The sequence below is a fragment of the Pseudonaja textilis genome, chromosome 5 (genome assembly GCF_049901715.1).
Source record: "Pseudonaja textilis isolate UNSWEBS1 chromosome 5, rPseTex1.2, whole genome shotgun sequence".
Taxonomy (NCBI): domain Eukaryota; kingdom Metazoa; phylum Chordata; class Lepidosauria; order Squamata; family Elapidae; genus Pseudonaja; species Pseudonaja textilis.
The window spans coordinates 50,021,640-50,038,539 of NC_141994.1; the positions used below are offsets into that span (position 1 = coordinate 50,021,640).

Consider the following 16,900-nt stretch of genomic DNA (forward strand, 5'->3'; position numbering starts at 1 on the left):
CAGTTTGATGTACTGGTTAAGATGCTGACCGAGAAAGATTTGAGTTTAGATTTATATTTTAAAAGTCAGGATAATTGGATTTCAGAATAGTAGGTTACAGTTACTATAATTAATTTCAGAAACCGATTAACTAAGCCAAGCACAAACACGGGCGCTTTAAAAAAAACCTAAAGACCCAAAGTTTTTACTTCACATTTCAGTCCGTTAAGGAAACTACCGACTTTCCCACACACAGCCCGGGTATTCCAACCCCGCCCGCAGCGAATTTGAGCAAACACAGAGCCGAACGCACGTCCGCCATTGGTGCAGTAAGAAGAGGCGGAGAGGTCAGATTTCCCGCTCGAGCCAATCGCCACCCAGGCTGAACAGTTTCTTCCCTTTCTCTCTTAACCAATAAGCACGTTAGGATATGCTTACTGCTCTCCGCTTTACCCAATCCACTACCATAGTTGTCAAACAGTTTCCTTTCGACAGCCAATCACCACGAGAGTAGTTATGGTTGCGTTCTAAAGCTGCGTCCATTCGTCCAATCAGCTCCCGGAAGATCGTTCCGTTTTTTGATTCTCCAGGGTGGCCGTGAGGGGCTCTGCGGGGGGTGTGAAGGTGAGAGGTGGGGGAGCGGTTGCCCCGGGGGCCATTTATTATTATTATTATTTTCATGTCGGGGAATAAGGGAGCCCTTAAGAGTCACTCTTCACAGTGGAGGGGAAGGTGGTATATAATGAGGACGGCGTGCACGTACAGTATTCAGGGCTGTCTGCAAGTGGGAAATAGCTGCTGAAGAAATGGAGGTACCAGTGGGAGATTGACAGGCAGGCAGGTCGGGTTTAATTTTCAACAAAGCTGCTTTCTCCTGGAGGAGCTATCCTAATACAGACTAAAGAGAGGACGACCTTGGAACATGTGCAGAATGCGATTGCCTCATCCCTGCAACCGCGTGTCTTAAGTTTGTGAGGAGGTGGGGGGGGGGTGCTTTTCAGACCTGGAAGTAAGATTTTCGGATAAAGAATTTATTATCAGGACGTTTCAGAAATCCAGGTTAAAGTAAGGGAAGTTGAACCAGGTAGCACTGCCAGGGTAATATTTTGGCAGAAATTCTGATCCTTGTTAAATTGAGAATATTTAGAAAAGTGTTTTACCTTAGCTACAAGTTTGCTTTGGTTAATGCCAAAACATCCAGGCCAAGGAGTTAGTGAGCATAGATTTAAATTAAGACAAGGTAGTAATCTGCACTTCATTTATATGGGGCCCAAAACGATAAAGAAGTATTCTGGATAAAATATTGGCCTAGCTTTACATTTGCTTGAATAAAACAAATTTGACAGTTAATGGGATCTTAATTTTGTTAGCACACTTTAGTAAATTTTCAAGATGTTGATTTTGAATGTAAAATGATTATTAAAATGTGAAATTCTGGAGGAAATGTATTTTAAAGCAGATACTCCATCTTCTCTCCCAAACCCTTCAACAATCAAATTCACTATGCTTAAAGATGACTGTATTTGCAATACTGCCTTCTTTCTTTATATTTGTAGTTTGTATGAAAGTAGTTTGCTGTTGTGGAATAATGCTGTTAACAAAATTGTTGTGTGGTCTAGATAATATAAGTGTAAAAGTGTTCAATATTAATATCATAGCCATGCATCCTGGCTGTGATATCTCTTTCAAGGCTCTATCAATATTTTATAGACATACTGGTAGTATGCAAAATAAATAAAGTAGGCAAAATAAATGTGTTATGGTTGTCCACCAGACAGAATATATTGGAAATGAATCTCTTTGAATGGCATTGGCAAGTTGTTTAGTATCACTTAACTATTATACCTTATCCATTATTTATAATTAAAATTGTAAATAATTTAGCTTCATTGACTTACTCAGATGATATAGTAATAATGATGTGCTATTTAAAAAGGCTATTTGTATTATGATATCAATAAGTATATTTCAATAATATACCGGAACCATGATGTCCCAGGACAGAAGGCCTTGCTTTTAGGTAAAAGAAACAGCAAATCGAAACAAATTATTCACTCCCAACTTAGACTATAAGATGGGAAAACCAAGAGAAATTAAGCAGATGTTTAACAGATAATCAGAGTTGGAAGGGATCTTGTAGATCATCTAATCCAAACCTCCCCCCCCCCTCCAAGCGGGAGACCCTACACCATTTCTGGCAAATGGGGAGTCCAATCTCTTCTTGAAAGTCTCAAGTGATGGCGCTCCCACAACTTCCGAGGGCAAGCTGTTCTACTGGTTGATTGTTCTCGCTGTCAGATAGGCTTAGAAAATAAGCCAGCTCAGAGAATCTGGAGTTCTTGAGAAATGTCTATAGTGCTTTAAAGACTGGTTCATGATTCAGAAAATTAAAGTCACTTCTTTTCTTTTCATTAACCACAATTTTAGTATGGGCTTTTGCCATTTCATAGTAAATCTAGGCAGCCCATAGTATATATTCCAAATGGAAAAATGTGATATAGCAAGCTAGAGGTAAGAATCTGATCATTCTTTCTTTGCCCAGTGGGTAGGTGCGCCCGCAATATATACAGTAAAATAAAAATACCAGCATATTTTAAGCAGCACGTGGCATGTATAAAATACACTGAATTGCAGCAGAATGCAAAGGGTAGCCCAAGTACTATTGGGAGTTATGAGATAGCCCACATTGAACACAGCAAAGGTATATATCAAAGGAAACTGTTTTGGGAAATTGGCAATAGTTGGGGAAAGTGAATGGGAAATTATGGAATCAGTTGGTAAGGGATCAAAATAGCAACAGAATGGGTAGGCTAGAGGGCAGTGAAAATGTAGGTAGTTTTTAGGGTCACTGTTTGCTCCTTATGATACTTTTGTTTGTCTTTTTCCTAGATGGCCCAAAATCTCTTCAGATCATTGTTATCTACTCCGGTCAAGCGTCTCACGCCAGTGCTTCATCCCAGACCTTCACTGCTTCTGTACAGAGTTTCAGCTCTGCCATGCAGGAGACCCTGGTGTACTTCCTTTGCGTTTCCCGCTATGCCTTCTCAGACTAGGACATTTTCTACTACTCAGGTCTGTTTGCATACTTTTAATGTCCAAGATGAGGATGACTTCCAAGACAGAGTTTTGAAAAGTCAAAAACCAGTGGTGATAGATTTCCACGCCCAGTAAGTATGGTGTATATGACTTGGTTACAAAACTTTCACATTCCTTAGTGTGCTCTGTATGTATTATAAACTATGGGTTATGACTTTGGTTACCTAGATGCCATAGGATAACTGAGAAGCTATATTACTGTTTACATCCTCCTTTTCTCTTACTCGGCAACATAACATTTTAAACCAGTGGTCCTTAACTTTTCCACCTTGGCAGCCAGGCTTGGAGTGGAGGCGGGAGTGTCAGTGGCAGGTGCGCACACACAGCTCCATTGGTGTGAGTGGCAGACATGCAGTCCTCCACTTGTGCTCGTGTGCAAAGCTCCATTTGTGTGAATGGAAGGCACTCGCATGTGTATCTCCATTTGCGCAAATGGAGTTTCACGCGCAAGCATAAGTGCGCTCTGCTCATGTAGAGCACAAGGGCCCGCCGCTCAGCACAAAGCTACACACAAGTGGCAGGCCCTTGCTCTTGTGCACAAAATTCCACTTGCATGTGTTGAAGGTGCTTGAGCAGAGGGCACTTGTACTCGCACACAAAGCTCCATTTGCATGAATGAAGCATTCTCTACTCACTTGAGTGGAGCACGCATGAGTGGAATGTGCTTGCTCTAGTGCGCAAAGCTCCATTTATGGCAGTGGATGGCGCTTGTGCTTGCTCATGAAGCTTCACTCGCATGAGCAGAGTCCTCGTGCATGGGGCTTCCTTTGCACAAATAAAGCTTCGTATGTGAGTGCCCTCCACTCACGAGTGGAACTTCTGCGTGAGCACAAGGGGCTGCCACTCACGCAAGTGGAGCTTCTCATGAGAGTTTAAGGACCTGCCACTTGCACAAGTGGAGCTTCATGCATAAGCTCAAGGGCCTGTCACTACACACACATGCTTGCCCATCACTCACATGGCCGGGTTTCAAACAGGCCCTGGACCATAGTTTGGGGACCCCTGTTCTACCCATTTGAGTAGAATTAACATTTTAAATGTCATCTTACAATTCTTTTTCTCGTGAAACACTGAAAGAAAAGCCATTAGTGCTCTTCAATTTTTTGAAAAGGAAGATGCATATTTACTTTATTGGTACTTGTTTTCATCAAAGCATAGGCAGATACAAGTTAACAGAGCATTAGCTAATCAATAAAAATAAGGCACTGTTGCTTGGAAGTGTTCTACCAATTAATAGAGGAAACCATACAGATGTTTTTATAATGCAATCTCATGTGCATTTCTTTATGGGAATATAATCCTCTGGTTATTAGACTCTTGAAACATTTACCGGCTGTTACCTCCTTCCTATTTCTAAATATAAAACAAAGGATATCAAAAAAGATGTGAGAGATTATGTAAAATGAAGTGCAGTGTGGCAGAATGGGATACAAACCATGTTGAAGATTCATCCTTTTCTACAGAAGAAAAAAAAATTAAAAGCCAGACAAAGAACTTTCAGAACACCAGCAGGAATGGGTACATTTAAATTTTGACATACGTTTCCTGCTCTCTCGATTTCTAAATTCTATTGTACAGCTGACATGGAAAACATCAAAAATAAAGGGTCAAATCAGGAAGTACTTCAGTTTCAAAGTGGTAAAGGTAAACAATATATACCATCCCATTTTAATCTGTTTTATTTTACCTACTTGGCAGCTGGACTACAGTTCTTGTTAATGTGCCACAGGTGAATGGTGAATTCTATTTAACAATTTTCTGCCTTATCAATCTTATGTTTTTTTTTGAGGGAGTGGCAGTTTGAATAGTACACACAAAAGAAGGGATGATAGCTAGGATTATTTCCAAGCACTAAATTCACTCTACAGACTTGTGTAAAGTTATTTAAATTATATACTTTCTTGCAGTTCTGTGTTGCTCCATAAATTTTTTTATTGATGGGCATAGATAATAGAATATTGATTTGGGAGGGGGTGTTGAGATACCTTGTTATATCTATTATTCTGCTCCATATGTAATATATTGAAACCATTTTCTGATTCTCTTAGGGTTTTCTTTTTTCATTCTTTGAAACAATGTAAATGCCTTACACAGACTAACTGCTGAATACTTGTTCTCATAACACCCTGCTGTGGCTGTAACATCTGAAAATATCAAATAGTGGCTCAGTGTGCTAAAGCTACTTCCTATAATATGGTATCAGTTTCCAAAGCTACAAGAAATTGTAAATACTATTGTGATACTGAGAATTTGTTTTGGCAATTACTGATTTATCATACAATGTTTCAATGATATAAGATCAAAATAGCTGCAGCAAAAAACTAGTATGTAAAAATCAGATCAAAAATCACCTGGTCAACAATTTAGCATCATATTTTCATTTCTTGTTGATTTTTTTTAACTAACAGCATGTATGAAAGACTTTCCATTATGAAAAATTAACTGTATAAACTATAGTAGCTATAACTAAGAACTGTGATGGCTTAAACTTCTCTTTCAAACAGCCAAATTAGTATAGAAGATATGAACCTTGTCCCTTACTTGTCCTTGTTCAAATCTCTATTTTGCCTGTTGTACAATATTTGGGAACAAATTACTGCAAAGTACATACTAGTAAAACAAATAGGCATAGGTGGTGCTCTTCTTTCATTAGTATGTACATGTATGGAGAAAGATACTCTGATATATAGTAAATTCAAGATTATGAGCTGCCTTGTTAGTTTGGACGACAATTTTATATGCCCTCTTTAATATAGCTTTCCTCTTCTTTTTGGAAAGAAATGTGGGTTTCTGTTGGCTAGAAGGCTCATAAGATTCTGAAATGGTTTTGGTAAATATAGTTTTTTTGTTGTTGTTGCTCTTATTTTGCCCTTAGCATAAACAATATGCAAGAGGCTTAAGAATACCCTGCAGTAAAATATTCTGAGTGGTTTGTAAGCAGCAGGTTTTAAATCTTGGCACATAAACTACCAAACAAAATACGGACTCGTATATCATCTCTTAATGTAACAATCCAGGCATCACCATTAAACCTGATACTTCAGTATTCAGAGGCTTCTTAAAGCAGATGCTTATCCTTATGCTTTGGGAAGTATCTTTTTAAAAACCTGTTGATATTCCTTTTTCCTCATTGAACTCTAATGTCTTTCTTTCTTCTGAGATGGTGTGGTCCCTGCAAAATCCTGGGTCCCAGACTAGAAAAGGTGGTGTCCAAACATGAAGGGAAAATTCTGATGGCGAAAGTGGACATTGATGATCATACTGATCTTGCCCTTGAATATGAGGTATGTCCCTGCATATTATGTAGAGCTCTAAACTACTTTATTTTTGTTTGTTCTGCTCACTATTTCAGATTTTGGCAAGAAAGAGTAATAGAATCTGTGACTGCTTGGCATATAGCACATAAAATAAAAATGAGAAAGATGTACTGGATTACTATTTCCAGAATTTGCACAGTTGCAAATCTAACATACCTAGGTAGGAAATAATAGGTCTGGAATCAAATAAATTGTGGGAGACATAGCAAAATAGTTACAGCCATTCTAGGTCTGAAATCAAGATGCATCCGTAATGGTATATGAGGCATTTTTTTAAATAGTGAGACATATTGATCTTCATTGTGTGGGAAATTGAACTGAAGAATGACTGACTCATGAAGGAAAAAGAAAATTATTAGGTAGGCCATGTTATTGGGCTTAAAGTAGCCTTCAAATTGCCTGGGAATAGTGAAAATTATAATTTAGCACTGGAAAGTCAAAGAACATCCCTGGGAAAGGAAATTGAAAACTATTTCTGCATTGTTGCCCCCCAAAACCCTGCATAGATTTGTCCATGAAGTCACCAGGAGACAAGCTTAGTCCAAATGAGACTTTGGCTTTATTAAAGCTCTTGGCTGTTCTTGTCTGGATTTGGAAATTAAATCACAGTAGTTTGCACCAGGTTAATATTTGATGGAAGATTACCAGGGAATCGGCCAAAGACTAGGAGACTGAGAGATCAAAAATCATGCAGAAAGAATGCCACAGAATCCAACCTCAGGCCCATGGCCAAGAATACTCCATGAACATGTCTGAAAATTCCACATGTTAAGCTCAACTCAGAAGACACTCAACTTTACTATTAAGGATTGGACAAGGAAGAGTTTATAATAACCTCTGATACAAGATCCATAATCTTAAAAAAAAAATCCCATCTCTAGAAAACAGTAAGATGTAGCAACTCCTTCAGAACAGAGGGGGAAGAAGGGAGCAAGAAATTAATTTTGCTTTCAGAATTCTTTACAAATCTAGATTCAATATTTATGAGCAGCAGGACTTTGCCAGTTTCCACCTGAAGAACTCATGTATTTCTATATTTTGTTTGTGTTGTTATAAAAGTTGAAAGAATGCAGAAGACATACAAATACAAGATGGAAACTTAGATCTCCCTCACTACTCGCACCCCACTGAGGGGTAAACATACAGCTCAGTGGTATGCAGAAGGTCTGGGCTTATATCCCAGTATTTTCATTACATGGAGAGAGAAGGAGCTACTTAAAAACTTGAAAAGTTAGTGGAAACGGGCAATATATGCTGAACCTGATGCAAGTGATCCATGACTGCAGTGCAGTTTCATCAAGCAGATCCCTTAAGATCCTAAATCATCTCCTCCTGCTAGGGTTTTTCAAAGTTCCCTTTACAATGCTGTAGATTGTCAACAAATTGCCAGTATACCTCCCACTCGTCTTTGCTGCCCTCACCCACTTCTGTTTACAAGACAGCTGATATCTAGGCCCAAGCATTTCGCAATATCCTTTCTGGAGCACATTCTTTAGAAGAGAGTGAGAGGCTCCCCCTTTGTATGCTTGGAATGCTTGTGCATTCTTGACATAAGTCCTGGCTTGCTCCTGGCTCCAACTTGTCCCAGAGGAGCAACCATCCATGAACTGTTTCCTGATCTAAAAAAAAAAAAACCTGCAAGGATTCTTCCTAGAAAGGATACTTTGTCTAGTTTCCAAATTGGGAAGGAGTTTGAACTCCTAGGGACAGGACCCTTTCTCTGCTGTGTTGTCAGAACCATTCTGAGTGAAGAGACCTTTGATTTCCTGCAGACTTATTTTTTACTACAGCCTTGATCACGTCTAGCTAGTGTCCCAAACAATGGATGCTCTGAACAGCTCATCTGGAGAAAGGGGCGTTGGTACTTACCTGACACGCCCTTTCTCTGTGGGCTGTGAAGAGCATCCATCCCCACCCTTATTCGTCTGGTGGGATGCTATTCCGGCCAAGTATTAGAAAGGGTGAAGGAGAAGAAATATTTCATCACTTCGACTTCGCCAAAACTGGGGATGCTAGGGAGGAGTCCCGTGGAGGAGGAGGAGCGTCCTCTCAATTAAAGCCCAGCTTATCAAACGAGCGACAGAAGCATCATCCCAAACAATGGATGCTCTTCACAGCTCACAGAGAAAGGGCGTGTCAGGTAAGTACCAACGCCCCTTCTACTTCAATTTATTTTGCAAGGCTTAATTTAACTAAAGAGTCTGAGAGGGTCTTGGTTGGATACAAAGTGATTGGAAGACATATACTGATTGATCTATACTGATCTGCACTCAGAAACGGAATAGTTTTCAGCTGCAGCTCAGAAAAATTGGTTCCTCCATTCTACAGTCCACAGTCAAAGCTGAGCCACCAGTTTTCCTATGTGACTTTAGAGCAGTTTTTTGTAAAGCCCGATTCTCCCTCTGCAAATGAAATGGGAATTTGGCAAAAGGAGTGCCGAGCCCTTGCCTCAACCTCTTTTATTTTATTTGGCCCCAAAAAGACAGAGATAAAAATGAACGTAATTAGAATAGTTAAACTCTTGCCAGAAGGGAGGGGTGCACTGGGATGCATTTCGAGGGCCTGTTTGAAGTATTAGGGCTGAACCCTAGAGGGCACTGAAGGACATCGGACAAAACTGAGTGATTTGACTGTTAAACAGAGTATGATCTGTATTTCTTTTTTAAACCCATCCTGGATTACCATGGGGTGTGGCACCCTCAAGAAGTCAGCTTGCATTGGCCAGCAGAGGAAAAGCAGAGACTAGTAAAAGCAGGCCTTTAAGTCTGGGGTTTGACAGATTGCTGATGGCAGCAAGATGCTGGGCAGCTGAATGCATATTTGATGAGAGAGCGCATTCCAGGGAAGAATAGCATACAAGATAAAGATGGGACATGACCCCTGTCTAAGATAAGGGTGCCAGAGGAGCTGTGGAATGCATCAGCCTCTTCTGAGATTTTTATAGATTCCTTCAAATCATTCTCTGCACGCATAAAGGGCTGGGGCTGGGTTATAGTTAGGGGAGGGGCTAGCTTGTGGTTTTAAAACTTTCCCAAATTACACTTTTTGACATCAGCTTGTTCAGAGCTCCTTGGGCATTTCTCTTACTGTATGTCTCATTGGTAATAAGACATTTATATTGAAAGGCCAATAAGATTTGGGGTTTACAAGAAGGGAGGCGAATCAACATTGCTATTTGGCTGTGTTGTATGGTTATTCAGCATTGTGCTGCAGAAGTGCAGAAATTTAAAGACATAACGAATCAGTTCATGCATGTATGAATTCATATTTGGAGCTAAATGTTTTTTGCTAGCTGTTGTGACTAGTTTTTGACTGGCTGAGGCTGTGAAGTTGGACAAGAATAGTACAGGATAGGATAGGCCTCAGTGCTTAGATCCTCCCTGTGAGAAACAGAACTGTGCAAATAATTTTTATTTATTTATTTATTTATGTCAATTGCTTGCAATATAATAGGTATAAGTAAAAACATACTTATGAATACATGGATACATATAAGAAAAATAAAATAAATAAAATAAAAGAAACAATAGGACAGGGATGGTAGGCACGTTGGTGCGCTTATGCACCCCCCCTACTGACCTCTTAGGAAAGGGGTGAGGTCAATAGTAGACAGTCTAAGGTTAAAGTTTTTGGGGTTTGGGGAAGAAACCACAGAGTCAGGTAGAGTATTCCAGACATTGACCACTCTGTTGCTGAAGTCGTATTTCCTGCAGTGAAGTTTGGTGCGATTAATCTTGAGTTTGTATCTATTGTTTCCTCTTGTGTTGTTATGGTTGAAGCTGAAGTATTCATTGAGAGGTAGGATATTGTAATGTATGATTTTATATACTATACTTAGATCAGGCCAAAGGCAGCGTAGTTCTAGGTTTTCTAGGTCTAGAATTTAGAGTCTGGTGGCATAAGGTATTCTGCAATGAGTAGAGGAGTGGAGAACTCTTCTTGTGAAATATTTCTGGACTTTCTCAACTGTATTAATATCAGATACGTAATGTGGGTTCCAAACTGATGAGCCGTATTCGAGTATTAGTCTAGCAAATGTTTTGTATGCTCTAGTTATTAGTGTAATATTATGTTATTAGTTATTAGTGTAATATGTTTGTGTCTGATTTCACACTCTTGTTTTTAAAGATGATACTGTTTTCATGCTTCTGAAGACTTGCCTAGATTCATTTTCTCCTCACTCTTTTGTGTATCTCATTAAAACGAGCTAAGCATAAATGGCTCTCCAAAAATTGTCTTTAAAATCTCGGGCAGAAAAAAATTGGATGGATAATTTCTGTGGACTTTTGCCGGGCAAAGAGAAATTCTCAGAGGATTGTTCAAGATATGACTCCCCTTTTGTGGTGATAGCTCAATTTCTGAAAATGCAGTGGGAGGATGTTCCGGCATGATGTTTTCCCTTGGGATTGAATTGAAGTGTGGGAAGCCAGGATAGCTGTAAATCACCAGAGAGATGATTGCACAATGAAAGACAAGACATTATGTACATGTCCCTTAGCTACTTTTTAATCTAAATCAATGAAAGAATGCCATATTGCATCTATGAGATTTTTTTCAGGACTTCATTTTTAAAGAATTTCCAAGCCAAATTCTTTTTCATCAGATTGTATGAAAATACATAAGACAAATATAGAGGGAAATATCTTCATTTAGTACTAGATAAAACCACTGTCAGGGAAAAGGGAAGAAAAATTACTTGGTATAGTAGCAGTGTTTCTGGCATTGTTGCTATATATAACAGTATTAGTTGCTGAATCAAAAATGGCAATTTTGGTCGAGAAATAACCAAGGAGTGAAAGAGGACCTGCTTAAAAGCTTATTTAATCGTAACTGACAAGATGATCTTCCTTAGCCTTTATCCATTCAATAAGCTCCGTAACACTCTGTAGTTGGGATGCCAGGACTTGTAAAATTCAGAAGTAACAGGCAACCATGTTTCTCTGCACCTACACATACCATATCACAAAAGCAGGCTACCTCATCATCTCTTTTGAAGAGCTTCATTTCAAAGAGTGATGCTATCCCTTTAGACTTAAATAAAGTTTAGCCTTCTCATCTTTACTCAGCAGTTTTAAATCCTATTCATTCCAGCTGTGGAAAAGCAATGTATTTTTAAAATTGGTCAGTTTTCTTCCTCTGAAAAATACATCATTTTTTTACTTGAAGATCTCTTTGTGCTTAGTAAATAGCATGAACTTGATTTAAAATTGATTTGTTAATCGAAAATGGGTTTTCTGGTCCTCTAGAAAAGAATCTTTTCCAGGTTGGCCTCTTCAGGTGTGTTGTGTTGCAACTTACAGCCTGTGCCAGGTGATCACAAATCTGGACAGCACCAACTTGGGGAAAAGCTAGTGGTTAGACCAAGCTGGGATGGATTTACTAACATCTCCGAGTTAGAATATTTGTATCCCTTTATGTAGAAGTCTTGACATAAAGTGGACTTTAAAGACATTTTCCAAAATGAAGTTCAATACTGCTAAATTTTCAGGGAACTTTCTAACAGGAAGAGTTAATCATTCACCTTTCAATATATCCTTTGTTTTAATGTTTGCTTTGCCTCTCAAAATGATGTTCACAGGTCAGTGGAGCTTAGCTATTATTGTGCTTATGCCTTTTCTTTTGTGCTCTTGTTCTTAGGTGTCAGCTGTACCCACTGTCTTAGCCATGAAGAATGGTGATGTGGTGGATAAGTTTGTGGGAATCAAAGATGAAGATCAGTTAGAAGCTTTTCTCAAAAAACTCATTGGACCCTGAGCAGCAAGGACAGTTGTGTTCTCCAAGCCAAGGCTTTCTCCATTTGTCCTTTTTTAAAAACACACACATATATACCTGTTTCCTTAGAGGGGAACGGGAGAAATTGCATAGTTGGACTAGCATCTGTTTTTTTGAAGAGAGTGGATGATGGCTGCTTCCCACTTCTTCTGGGGGAGTGGTGCTAGTAGTTCCTAGTGCGGTGAAAAGGCTGATTGCTCTGCGATAGAGAAAGACTGGAGATTACTGCCTACTAGCAAATGCCCGACGACAAGAAAGTCTTCCTAATATATAGCAGCCTCTTCTTAATGTACTTTCTCATACATCTTGGAGACACTTCCCGTTCCTGTCCAATGTAAAACTCAACATGGTTAATTATTGCTGCTTATGGCAGCAGCAGTTCTGCTTCATCTCTGCAGCATTCCTCCTTTGTTTAGTGTAGTAGGTTGAAATCATTTGCAGTTTTGGACAGTAGCCTCAGTGCCTCTCCTGCTGTCATCTATTAAATTGAGAGAAACATTGATTGATTGGAGCCTTTTTATTAGTAGATCTATAATAAAAATAGCTGTAATTATTCCATTTTCTGTTGGTATAGAATTCCCCTTCTGCAGGAAAATAAAGTTGTTCAATATAGCTTGAGTGGTATAGGGTGGAATATGGAATAGGAATAAGGAAGAGTTTGGCATTAAACCTTTGCTAGTCCACAGACACAAAGCCTTTTGTGAGAAGAAACGGTTCCCCTCTTTTTTGCCTAGGCATTTTATCTCCAAACATATTGGGGGAAATCAATGCATTAGAAGTGCTTTTTTAAAGAACCATTGAAAGAAAATACTTTTTCATGCCACTTTCCACTCATTTTTAATCTATTCTCTATAAATGATAAATCAAGTCAAATTTAAATTTCACAATGTTTTAATTTCAGGCCAGATGTCCAATTTATTCAGATTTTGCTATGGATTTTTACATTTTCATAAATTATGGGGGGGGGGGGGTTACTGCTAGATTGTAACATTAAAGAAATTAGGTTTCCTTTATTGACTATAAGGAAGTTGAGCAGAAAAATTCATTTTCTCTTCTTTAACAAATAAAACACCTAGTAGAAAGATAGCATCTCTGTGAAGCGTCCTTGTTCTGTACAAATATACAGTCTTTGCATTTTAAATATTAAAGAAATTAAAAGAAAAACAATCCAACCACATGGTGCCTTTAATAAATTCAATTATATCCTTATTGCCTCTATAGACTTTTAAACGATATGTCAAAACTCCAGCTACTTATGGGTAGAATCCGAACTACCATGGATCTATTGAAAGTGAAATGCTTCAGTTTGTTTCTCTGTCATCTGAGATGGGGTTTTTTTTACACCCCCTTCTTTTACTCAGCAATAGAACATAGAAATATTTTAGTATTGGTCATAGAAACATGAGAATGGTCAGAGGTTGCCTTCACGTGTTACTACAGAGCAGTATTTTCAACCACATTAAGATGTCTCAAGTCCAATTCCCAAAATTCCCCAGCCATCATGCTGAGAAATTCTGAGAGTCCAAATATCATATATTTACTAAGGTTGAAAAATATTGCTATAAAGTGTGACTTGTTAATGTGTTGTTTGAAACCAGCCTTATAAAATGGGTAGACGACCTATGGCTTCCTGTGTTCTTCAAACCCAGCCAATAGTTTATTTAGCAAATCATGCAGAGGGTGATAGGTCAACAGTATCAGTAATTAATGAATTATGAAGACTCTTAACATTGTCCTTTTTGTTGATGTCCTAGATTAGATGGACATAATGTTTTAAACAGTCTCAAAATGGAAGCAGATTTTGCTCTATTTCTGCCTTGTTCTGTTACACATTTCCTATAGTAATAAGGATATTAGTCTGTGCCAGGATAATGCATACAAATGGCTCCTGTTGAAGAACAGGATGTTCTGTGAGCTTGTCATCAATCCAGTAAAGTTATTCTAAATCTTTATTGCAGAAGTTCATTAAATTTGGGGGGAGTTCTAGTCTGGAATTAGCTTGCTATACCATCTTGGCCTTCAGGTCATATCTGATGCTGTTAGTGCACCGACATAGCTGAAATAGGTTGATTTTAAATCAGGGACAACTAACAAAAGGCCCCAAATTTCATGCAGTCCCATTGATCTATTTAATAACCCCTGGAACTATTTTTCTGAAAATGCCAGCATGTTTTCTACTATTTTCAAGTGGGAAATATGGAAATGCTACACTCTGATTGTACAGTTAGTACAATTAACCAAAGCTCACGTCAGCTACTGTGTCTTTATGAGATTTTTGGAAGTACCTATAAGGTACTATAAAGTACCAAAAAGGTACAGGATAAACTTGTGAATGCAGTCTAATATGGTTTATTGTCCACATTTTTTCACTTTGAAAAATTCTCAGAACAGTTGTAAACTTTTTTTTAAAGGCACTCCCTGCTGTGAAACCTGCCTTCTAAAAATTTGCACAAAGTTTCAGCTAAGTTTTACAACAAAAGAGAAGGGATTCGAGTTTCAACTGTGTTTTACAAAATCCTGTTAAGCTTATGTGTTATAACAGGGTAATTTAAGCTTTTAGGCTGTAAATGGTTGCAAGCTTTAGAACTGCTGTTTTTGTTTTCACCTAAAATTGAATGTAACTCCTCTCAGCTACTTTTCTGTTCCTGTTTGTTTATTTTTTTCTGAAGTCCTTGCCTATTGAGTGAGTGTGGCTAATTCACTAGCCAATAAGTTAGTCAACAGTAAACAGTCCAATCAAGGAGTCACCAAGAACACTCCCACCACAACTGACAGGGCAAACCAATTGTATATAAACAAAGAGCAAATCCTACTTCCTTCTAGCCCTGATGATACCTAGTTGGGTAATAAAACGCAAGAAAACAACCAAGCTCAGAGAGCATCAAACCATCCTTTTTGTTGAGACACATCACTTTGAACAGGGGGTGTCAAATTCACGTTGTCATGACATCGTCACGTGACGTATTATGACTTTTTCCCCCTTCGCTAAATGGCACGGGAATGGCCAGCGCATGACACACCCAGCCCGCGAGCGTTTGACAGCCCTGACTGAGCACATTCTCAACCTCTGCTACTTTTCTTGATTCCTACAATTTTCCATGTTGGCTGGGGAATTCTGGGAGTTGGAGTACACATATAGTTGCTGAGGTGGAAAACCACTGACTTGGAACCTGAAAAACTAAATTGAATGGTTTGCTATGCTTCGATCCATCAGTTACAGCTGTCAGTCTGAAATCCTTGGTGCTCTCTGACTTGGTTTTCTGTAGATGTTTCACTACCTGGCTAGGTAACATCTTCAGTGCTAGAAGGGAGTAGGGTTTGCTCTCTGTTTATGTACAGTAGCTTGCCCTGTCAGAATTGGCTTGTTATGTTACAGGCATATATAGATAAACAGTATTTACACACCATTCAAAAGAGAGGATAAAAAAGGAAAAAGACCAGAACGCCACCTCAACAGCAACCAACACCTAGGTAAACACGGATTAACACCAGACAACAATCAAGCAATAAACAAGCTACAAACTCAACAACTCAATTTAGCGTTTCTCAACCTAAGCAACTTAAGGTTGAGAAACATTGCCTCAATTTAAGTAAACATACTGTGTTGACTTTAATTTTAATACAGGAAGAATAATGTAGTTAGTGGCCATTAGGAAAATTAAGAATGCTCCTTGCTCTTTTAAACTCTGTCAAGGGATCTTTAATACCAATACAATTATTTTGTTTAAAATTTTATTAAAATGCTGCTTCTAGATTAAAACAAAATAGAGGACACTCAGTAGCACTCCCCCCCCCCCCCCCCCAAGCAAAACAGCACTGGTTGCACAGTGAAATACTGACTTTAGCCACCTCCAAAGGCTGCCTCCTGAAACATTTTGCATTGATGCTTGGATCTGCACTTTCAAGAAACCCTTAAAACCTTGATGTTTTATGTAGAAAGAAGGCACACAAGTCTAGTTCTAATGAACAAATTTGGGGGGGGGGGGGAGGAAACAAAAACAAATGCAGGAAGAGCATGACAGTCATCAATAGAAGAGAATGTATGTAGCTCGGTGTTGAATTGTGAAGTCCTTGGTGCTCTCTCAGCATGATGATTTGCTTGTAAATGTTTCATTACCCACTTAAGGAACATGCGTGCTAGCAAGTATGTCAGGAGACACACATAGTTTAAAAGAACAAGGAGTTTTTAATTGGTGCATTCTTCATTTTCTTCCCTGATAGCTATTAACTACATCAGGGGTCTTCAAACTTAACAGCTTTAAGACTTGTGGACTTCAACTCCCAGAATTCCTCCTCTAATCATGTTAGCTCAGAAATTCTGGGAGTTGAAGTCCATAAGTCTTCAATTTTCCAAGTTTGAAGACCCTTGAACTACATCATTCTTCCTTATTAAAATTGAAGCCAATGCCATGTTTACTTAAATTGGTGAAGTATTTCTCAATTTAGGAAGTATTTAAATTGAGGAAGTATTACTCTAAATTTCAAAGGTTAAGAAACACTGAAATGAAGGGATGAGTTCACAGGTCACAATGCAGAAGGGCAGGCAATCTGCAGGCACTGAGATGCTGCACATGTTTTGGGGCCAAGTGATGACTTCTGTGTGAATGTGATTCAAGTTGAAAAACATATTCCTATCAAAATTTTAATGTATCTACAGACCCTTCTGCAAGAATTGTTGTTTTGCCCTTTAGGAGAGAAGTGTAAATGATTGAATTAGGGCCGGAGAAAACCTACCT

At 38.7% G+C, this 16,900-nt stretch overlaps 1 protein-coding gene across 3 annotated transcripts; it reads left to right on the top strand.

Annotated features, from left to right (window-relative positions):
• Positions 1 to 421: 421 nt before the first annotated feature.
• TXN2 (thioredoxin 2) lies at positions 422 to 13,375 on the top strand. Of its 3 annotated transcripts, none has more exons than XM_026695682.2 (4): positions 422 to 603; positions 2,869 to 3,146; positions 6,236 to 6,359; positions 12,030 to 13,375. In XM_026695682.2, exons 2-4 carry the CDS (start codon positions 2,869 to 2,871, stop codon positions 12,144 to 12,146), a joined length of 519 nt encoding a protein of 172 aa, XP_026551467.1. In that variant the 5' UTR covers positions 422 to 603; the 3' UTR covers positions 12,147 to 13,375. The 3 variants fall into 3 exon arrangements, with proteins under 3 accessions (XP_026551467.1, XP_026551459.1, XP_087790956.1); XM_026695674.2 differs by having other exon boundaries at positions 600 to 791; XM_087934830.1 differs by lacking the exon at positions 422 to 603 and adding an exon at positions 606 to 820.
• The last annotated feature ends 3,525 nt before the right edge of the window (positions 13,376 to 16,900 follow it).